The sequence below is a fragment of the Rhyacophila brunnea genome, unplaced genomic scaffold (genome assembly GCF_057557595.1).
Source record: "Rhyacophila brunnea isolate RB1 unplaced genomic scaffold, BYU_Rbru_1.0 scaffold_4, whole genome shotgun sequence".
NCBI lineage: Eukaryota > Metazoa > Arthropoda > Insecta > Trichoptera > Rhyacophilidae > Rhyacophila > Rhyacophila brunnea.
The window spans coordinates 43,666,809-43,676,571 of record NW_028233068.1 but is presented as its reverse complement, the minus strand read 5'-3'; the positions used below and the strand labels follow the sequence as shown (position 1 = coordinate 43,676,571).

The 9,763-nt window shown below is 32.8% G+C and overlaps 1 protein-coding gene across 1 annotated transcript in view; it reads left to right on the top strand.

The window, feature by feature from the left end:
- The first annotated feature begins 623 nt into the window (after positions 1-623).
- Positions 624-9,763, top strand: part of GABA-B-R2 (gamma-aminobutyric acid type B receptor subunit 2) — a 29,106-nt gene continuing 19,966 nt past the window's right edge. The window contains exons 1-9 of the mRNA XM_085953826.1: positions 624-732; positions 1,839-2,097; positions 3,615-3,718; positions 4,920-5,057; positions 5,674-5,841; positions 6,429-6,604; positions 7,751-7,890; positions 8,727-8,773; positions 9,544-9,622. Coding sequence (XP_085809952.1) covers positions 1,896-2,097; positions 3,615-3,718; positions 4,920-5,057; positions 5,674-5,841; positions 6,429-6,604; positions 7,751-7,890; positions 8,727-8,773; positions 9,544-9,622 — 1,054 coding nt within the window. The 5' untranslated portion in view covers positions 624-732; positions 1,839-1,895. The remainder of the gene's footprint in view (positions 733-1,838; positions 2,098-3,614; positions 3,719-4,919; positions 5,058-5,673; positions 5,842-6,428; positions 6,605-7,750; positions 7,891-8,726; positions 8,774-9,543; positions 9,623-9,763) is intronic.

Genomic DNA, 9,763 nt, shown 5'->3' with positions numbered 1-9,763 from the left:
CGCCCTGTAATATTCATAAAAATATTTCAGAATCTAAAACATCTCAAAGTACGTAAAGCAATAATCAAAAATATACCTTATAGATATGTGCAATAAACATCATTTTTTTACAAAACTTAAAACGTTGTTTAAGTCAGTTGTATTTGCAGAATTCATCATAGTGTCATAAGTATCTAAGTAACCAAGAAACGATAAATGGTTTTAATGCATTATAATTATAGGATTCATTTTTCCTTGTCGTATATTAGTTCGTATTTTCGCCGTATGTTTACACGATTTGCGGGGTAATCGGAGACAGTAACAGGGAGAGAATTCTACCTTTAAAAGAGTAAAATCGGAATTAAATGAAACATTCTTTGGGATATTTCTAATCTTCGGTAAATTTATTTCCTATAGCTATGTGTACAAAGTGATTTCTTAATTTCATTTTTTAAAAACTGTGAAGTGATACAAAAAGAATGAATTATAAAAAAAAACATTCAATACTTGTAAAAATACGATAGCCACGGGTTAATTGGTGTTAATTTAAAATACAGATAAAGAATATTTTTTTTAAATAAACATATTTTTGACATTTTTGTAAAGGTCACTCAATACGAAAACAACCAATCTATATATTATAAAAATGTAGTGTGTTAACAGAGTGTAGTGCATAATCCATTCGTTAAGATCAATCTCTTATCAATAAAACATCGTATTTATTTTTGATACTGCGATGTTTTAAATTGTCTGGTAAATCGATTGATAGCAGTATATTTAGATTGGTTTTAAAATACTAAACCAACCTTTTACTGTGTGTTAAAATATTGTTTACTTTTAATCCTTGATATTAGGACGGTCACCATAGGAATATATTAAAACATTTTCCCACACATTATAATAGTCAATAAAACCATCAATTCAATTCTTTGTAATACAAGTTTGATTTATTTTAAGTAATACGTCAATCTTTTGTTTTAAGCATTTATTTAATATAACTTTAACGAAAGTAAAGATGGCTGTCAGATGTCGACTTCATTAAAATACAAAATATATACGTATAAGGTCAAAGATCACCAAAAGACTCTTTGATGGTTTTGCATTGATTCTTTTAACAAAAATACTCAATTTTAAATTTATAGTGTTAGTATATGCTTCTATTTTTTATTTTAATTCAATAAAACTTAAATTATTTTATTATTTACACTAAAATGTGTGTATTTTGGTGATATTTTTATACTCAATACTACACCATGTCATGAATAATAGTATAGTAGTAGTAGTAGTGAAATGACATACAGTTTTGAGAAAATTACGAAGATACATTGTGACCTCACCGAGAATCAAACCCAGGACCCCTGTATAAGGAGCCCTAAGCATCATAATAAGGGGGGTTACCGTAATAATCTTAAAACCTAATATTAATGTCAAAAAAATGTAAATATATTATCTTTGTAATGGTTGTTTTGATATAATAAACATATTAATATAGTGTCACTAAATGCCCCACTCTGATCTCGCCCATGATCTTCTGCCAATGCTAAAGAAACCTTCTTCTGTAGAGGTGGAGCCTAATTATTATGAACTTGAAGTAAAAAAACTCATGGTTTATTATTTTTTCATACGAATTAGAGATTGATAAGTAGGCCATTGAGAATGAGCATGCACACATAAAACTAAGACATCCATAAAGATCGCAGAATGCTTTACCCGACTGAAAAAATAGTTTCTTCAACATCTTGATTATCACAGTTTAATGCTTAGTTTATTAGTGTATAAAATAACATATTTTCCAGACGAACCAGTGAAAAAGGAAAATAATATATTTTAGTGACCAGTGGGTTTTCTTGTTATTTCAGAAATGAAGAACACGGCAATGTCATGATTTTCTGGTTTTCATAACTTGGGAAATCAACATGACGCCAGGCGGTAGCAAGCTTAATACAATCATGGCGTTTCCTCGAATTTTTTCGACCGTTTTTCTGTTCTGGTATTTTTTGGCGGGAACTCTATGCGAAGCGCAGAAACCTAACCTGGAAGGAATCCTGAACAGGCGACAGGACGTGTATATTGCAGGATTTTTCCCGTATGGAAGAGGGGTTGATCAGTCCAACTTAGGTAATGTTAATAGTGTAGTAAAATATTTTACATTTTAAATAAAATTGCTTGTATGAATTTTCGTTCATCGTTCTTGCGTAGATATATATTATAATGTTGGCAGATTTTTCACTAAGTTTGTAAGTAAATGTATATGGTATAAATGGATACGATCAGATCCTTATATATACTCTGTGAGAATATATTTCCATTACAGGAAACACGGTTCTAAACCGGATACGGTTTCAGTTTATGGACGGCCTCTTAAAAAAATATTTATTTATAGTTCATATCCTTCAGTACCTTCAGTATGCAAAATGGTGAAGAAATCATAATTATTAAGCATAAGTAGATATTAACGTTAAATTGATACCTTTATATATCCAATCCATCGAAGATCCTTCCTCGGTGTGTGGTTTAGTGACCAGTCGTACGAAGATCTTTACACACGTAAATTCTAATGTTTTTTAAGTTTTCTACTATTCCATTTGAGTCGTTTTTAGCCACCGGGGATTCGCCTTTCGGCATCTTCAGGCACTATACTTACTCACCAATGGTGAATATACACTGACAACAAATGCAATTAATTCTAACTTATATAATAAATAATACAATAAAATAGGTAAAAACTTTATTACCTACATATTAAGTCAGGGATTAATAATAAAATAAATAAAAAAATATGACTTGTTTAAATATTTGTAAAAAAACATTACATAATAGTTCATTAGATACCTAATCACTAATAGGCGTATAAATCGTCAATACTGCGTTGGAGTTAACTAATGAGAAATGTCAATTATATAGTGTGTGTTTTTAGCTGATAATCATTGTATAGATGAAATATTTTATATATATATGAGTAGCTTAGTATCAAAGTGGGACATAAGCCATTTACAAAATTTGACAGGAGATACAAACATGTGTGAAAAGTGTCCGTTTTTTATATAACATACCAACTTTAAACTAAAAAATCTCTATGAGAACTACCGTTTTTGATACTTTTGGTGGATTTTTTGAAAATAGCAGGGCTTGAAATGGACCGGAGCGCACCGGAGCGCCGTTCCGGTTCGTGACATTGGTAAAATTATCGCTCCGTCTCGTGGAAAAAATATTTTGACCGTCTGAGCTAGATAGGCCATATAATAGAAAATGTAACACATTTATTTTTATGAAGTACACATAAAATTTGATAACTATGTAAATATCTTCATAAAATTGACGAGCGCTCCGGTTCGTGAACTTTTCCATTTTGAGCGCTGGAAAAGAGCATCACTTTCACTACCATAATCAATTAAAACATGAATTTAGTGGGAGGTGGCGTTTATCCCACTTTGATACCAAGGTACTCATATATATATATATTAATACGCAATATTTATTTTTATATGCAGAAATTGCGAAATGTTTATGTGTGTAACAGTCACTAATTGGTGGGTAATATTATAATTATGAGGAACTGATAATTCTTTCGATGCATACATGCTGGATTCAAAATCTAGTAATTATCATTATTAAATTGTTTTTTTTTCCTTCAGGTCGAGGGGTAATGCCGAGTGTCAAATTAGCCTTGGATCACGTCAACGAGCACAGCGGAGTCTTGAGAAACTATCGCCTACATATGTGGTGGAATGATACTGGGGTAAAAAGTCGCGATTTTCACTGAAAAATCCTATTTCATAACTCTTTACTCTGGCTATTAGTGGAATAAACAAAATCTTTCTTAAAGTCCTGAATTTACTCGGAGACATATAATAATGTTCTTGGCGGGTCCTTGCTTTCACGAAGGATGGTTTCCAATCCTTGAATTTATACACGTCAATTACTTATGTGGTCGCAGCCATTGCCTCTTCTTGATCAGAACTGTTTCCTCGTATCAGGAATATCAGGGATAATTAGCTAGGGGTGCGAGACTAATCAATGCGCTCCCTAGAGATATAAATATTTTCAGTGACGCACTGTGTATTTTGTTTTTGAAATTTTATTTTATTGTTAACATCAATGTTTGATTAGAACCAGTTATTACAACGTTTTTCTTAGGTCGTATTCTTATTTGTCCGGTGGTTGTTTGTCCGGTACCAATCTTGCAATCGATTTTTACTAACTTCCCGACTAGCTAGATATTTGAAACATTTATAATATATCATAACACGATGCCAATGCATTTTTTAATACTTTTAGCCATCTTTAAGTAGAATTAAATTCATTTTTAGTTAATTCTGTTTTGTATGAAAAATTATTTCGACACCATTATCGGTTGCTAGGGGTCTGGGCTCCTAGCAACTAAATTATTAATATATACGTGCGTTACTATGGAAATCAATATGAAGTGACATTTCATTATTTTCATTTCATTTCAGTATATCTATCAAGTACAATTTTTTTGATCGTTTAAGCTAGTCTAGTCAAGTTTATATGATTCAACAGAAAATTTAAAAACATTGTATATAAAAAGTTATTTTTATCTTGTAATTATTTTTCAATTTAATTCTCACGTCGTGAACGTCCTGAATTCTTATTTGTTATGTCTACAATGTTTTGTTTTTAAAATAATAAATATGGTGGTATGATTTATAAATTGTATTTTGAATATAATGAGTCTATAAAGCACAGAATATCCGCAATACTTATAAAGAAGAAAGTTATTGAAAGAGTGAGAGAGTGTCTAGAAAGTTATCTTCTTGTTGATTTATTCAAATGAATTACAATTTAATTTCAAATTCCATCAAGTAGCAAGTAGCCTCAGTTGATGGTATTATTTTTTGAAGGCTTTATTCGTTGTGTGTGCAAAGAATAGAAAATAATTAAGCATTTTGATTAAAATTGTTTTGGATTTCTTACAGTGCAATGCTGCTGTTGGAGTGAAATCATTCTTCGACATGATGCACTCTGGTCCACATAAATTGATGTTATTCGGAGCAGCTTGTACCCACGTCACAGATCCTATCGCAAAAGCTTCCAAACATTGGCATCTAACTCAGGTTATTAGATATAATTTCTTTATTTCGGCGATTAAATTTAGTTAACTTATCCTCATAGTTTCTCAGACAGGGGTACGCACTTGTCTACCTTATATTTAATGTAGTAACCCTTGAAAAGATTATCCGTGTACAACCATTGACATATGCGTATGATATTGACATGTCATTGCACGGTCACCAGAAGGCTTCGAACGGGCATTTTATTTCTGTAAAGTCAGCTGCAGCAAATATGGGACTACGGATAAACGAAAGTAAAACAAAATACATGCCAGTTCCCCCCACAGTAAAACAGCCTATCACCGGCGGCGATTGCTTGGTCAAAGCAACTGAAGAGTGTCGGCGCTTGATCATCTAGGATGGAGGAAGTTATTGAAGGAGGCCAAGACCCGCCAAGGGTTGAAGTGTCATAAAATGATGATTCTTATATTTTGTCATACTAGTTGATTCATTCGCAATTCGTATCTTCTTGTTATCTACATAATATAAACACTCCTAATCACTTGAATCAAATGCAAAGAATTTTTTTAAAGGATGTGTTATGCGTAATGCCTTCTCATCAAGTCGAAAATGTTGCATCAATCTCATTCTATTATTAATGTCTCTAATTTATTTTCAGCTCTCATATGCAGACACCCATCCAATGTTCACGAAAGATTCCTTCCCCAACTTCTTCAGAATCGTCCCTTCAGAAAACGCGTTTAACCTTCCTCGCCTAGCTCTGCTGCGACAATTCAATTGGACTAGAGTTGGAACAATTTACCAAAACGAACCAAGATATTCATTGGTAAAATATGTCAAATATTTCATTTGTTTTTCATAACTTCCCAGGAGGCTATATTTGCATTAAGTATATCGTTTAAAAGGTCTCTATCAGTCAATTCTAGTTTGTTAACATTAGGTTGCTATAATATGTAATTTATCCGAAGAAAAATTGGGCGAAATAGTAATATCAATAAATTCGCAAATGATAGAAAAGCATTATGGCAGATTAAAATTTTCATCGCTTATAGGTCACCACTTAACCAAAGCAATAATTTGTATGAATTATTGTATAAATACTTAATTTGAAATTAATTAGTTATTTGTAATTTCAATAAAAAAAATTCTCAAATTTGGTGTAGAGTGGTCCATGAATAGTATACTTACTCAATTTGTATTTTATTATGTACCTACCTATATATTATTTTTTTCTAAATAAATCAGCAGTTAATCACAAATAACCAAATATAGTTAAATCGGTTGTTTAAGTAATATTAACCATAAGTTTTTAATCACATTTTTTATGAATGATATTGTTTTAGAATATTATGTTTCTTTCTGATGTTATTCGCACCCTAATATCAAATATCAATATTTTTATTCATATTTCAGGCCCACAACCGCCTAGTTGCTGATTTGGATCTCCACGGTTTTCAAGTAGTTGAGACTCAAAGCTTTGCGACAGAAGTAAGGTCAGCTTTGGAAAAACTGAAAGAAAAAGACGTCAGAATCATTTTGGGAAATTTCAATGAATCGTGGGCAGTTCAAGTATTCTGTGAAGCATACAAGTAAATATTGTTTAACTGTATACATGCACATATTTTTACATCATACAATGAATCTTAAAATATTTGTATGGGATATTATATTGTTGTCCAGTATATCACCCCTGACTAGAAGGTGGAAAGAGCTAGGAATATGAAGATATATAATAAACAATCGTGTTCTGTATAAAACGAACCCAGCACTCCTTACCCTATGTCAATATAGAGCTGATAAGAATTTTGTAGAGTTTAATTTGCCATTTCTTCGAAAGGTGTCTTGTTCTGGGATGCCTCTTAACCGTAGTAGGACATTTTTACCAGTGTAATTCTTCTACTGACATATTTAATGCAATTTTGATAAGTGATACGTAATACGCAGACAAACGCATTTGTTTTTTTCCTAATGCGTATGGAGATAACCTGATTGACTCCAGACCATTAGACTTCTAAGTTCTTTACCGGACACGGTGGTTTTGCCTCCAAGCTCAGCTTCGCCTAATAGAATCTCCGACATGCGTATGTGGCGAATTGGAGGATGCCGATCACATCCTCTGGGAGTATCCCCATAATGTCACTTGAAAGGGAAAAGCTTCAATCAAATCCAAAGTTGGACCGGTCGGCCATTGCGACTTGGTATATACGAGGGAAAATTTCTCAGCCTTTAAAAAGTTTGCGGTATTTTACGGCAAGGTCTTTTCTCATTGAGAATTGATCATAATACACTATATCGAAGTAGGAATCACGCACACTCTAGTGCACGCCAATCAAGGTCTTGGAAAGTTGCTTCTGGGATACTATCGACACAACTTTGAAGAGCGTATAACGTTCGTTACGCTACGATATACGACTGTATGACATGGCGGGTGGTGGAGGAAAAAGCAAGTGATACGTAATCTCAGATATATAATTTCGTCGACTTTTTCAAATTCTAAACTATTGATCAAAAGTGATGAGCTTAGAAGGTGTGTATCGTAGGTTTATATTTTGACATCGTTTGATTTACATGGAAAACATTTTATTAACAGATCTTACAAGTTTTGACTATTAAATCTAATGTTCTACCTATTCTATAGAGTAAAATATACACTATACTATACTGTATAGAAATATGAAATCCAGTAACCATGGCTACGTTAAAAGTTTAATTGCTTAGAACAAATACAATTTTAGATTGGAAATGTTCGGTCGAGCGTATCAGTGGCTGATAATGGGGACCTACAGCGACCAATGGTGGACAAAGCATGAGGATATGAGGGCCAGCTGCAATGAATCGGATGTGGCTACATCTCTAGAAGCTGCCATACTTACCGGTACATACATTTTAAAAATATCTTTTCTGTATTTCGATTTATATCCCATGAGAATATACTCTTAACATTTCCAGGCGCGCACACAAGTAGGGGGGGTTCGAATTCTGCCCCATAAATACAATTACATAAATAAAATATTAATTCTTCTTTGTCAAGTCAGTCTTAAGCACCGAGGTGCATGGTTGCAAAATCGATCCCGTGCGGCTCCGTTCGGGACGAAATGTGAGCAATTAAATATTCATTATGTCGCAATACAGCGCTGTGGAAGGCGGCCGTGCATAATCCATGGCTGTACAGACACGGCGGGTGGTGGAGGGTGTATTGCCTTCTTTGTCAAGAGGATCTGAGGATCGTTTTCTCAACAGGTTACTCCATCTTCTACCGGCATTCTGTGACACGCAAGGCCTGTGTCTTAATTAGTGCATTCGTAGTAGATATAACTGCAGACCAGATCTTCATCGCTATACTCAAATTGAGGAGTGTCTGGGTATAGGGAATATACCTGGAAAGTGCGTTGATTCCGCGGCTGAAGCGTTGAGAAGCTGGTAGTTAGAAAGGTTAGGTGGGGTATATTCGAAATGGAACCTGCTAGATTTTGTGAATTCCATTCCCTCCTGCCGTTTTAAATATCAATAACAAATTATTATGGATATTTTTTGTACTAACCATATTCGTCCCGATGTGGATGGAATCCCATTTCCTAATAACAATAACGGTAGGTATTGTAAACATTGAAGTAAGACATTGTTCCTCATCATTTTAAAAGGTAGTACTTATTTATTATTCATGAACTTAAATGCTTCTATTGTAACACAATAATTTGTTTTTTTTTTTAGATTTGCTACCACTTTCGACTACTGGCGATATTACAATCTCTGGAATAGTAAGTAAATTTATTTATAATCGTACAACAAATTGTCACCACAGTTTTAACTAGTTGTGAGTGCGATTTATTAGTTTTTAGTCAATGTATTTGAAGATGTTGGATAAACACAGTGAATAATTTTAGGTAGCAAGTAAGGTAGATTGATACACATAGATTACTGATGATAGACAAAAACTACATACATTTGTGACAACTGCGCTGATTAAAAAATGACACTTTCCCTTATAGTTAGAAATTGAATGATTATATTTCATATTCTTATCTTTGGGTGCTTCTAGATGGAATCTTTTATTTATTTTATGATGGCATATAATATCGACTGTAGAAAGGAAACCAGACGTAACCCTCAGTTTTTTTCAAAACATGTTTTATTTAATAATAACGTTGTACACGACTAAATACACGTTGTATCCAAATGATGTAAGCTGCAAATGCCGATTTATTATATAAATTTAGCTGGCAATTAAAAAAATGTGAAGTAAAAAAACGACTAAATCATCGTTTTTGTTGGCTTTTCTTTAATTAACTCAATAATTAATACAATATTATTATGAATATAAAAACCAAATTATTAATTATCATGCACTTCACGGTTAGGTATGTCTTTTTTGTATTTTTATTTTGACCTAAAACCATAACAAAAGCGTTTTTGTGCCTCCTGTAAAATTTTATTTGTGTAGATTACGCTTTTTTCCTTTCTACAGTCGATATTAATAGACAAACTAAATATTATGTATGTATGGGGGGTGTATTTTTACTAATTTCAGACAGCTTCTGAATACAAAGTGGAATATGATAGCCGAAGAGGTTTGGAATATTCACGATTCCATGGTTATACATACGACGGTAGGTTAACATTATTTATTTAATAAATTATTTTTCTCATGGTGCCATTTTCTATTGTATCAGATCACCAACTCTGCCACTCAATTAGCCACCTACGGTTGTTATGTAGCAAATAGATTCCCTTTCTATCAAATGTCATCT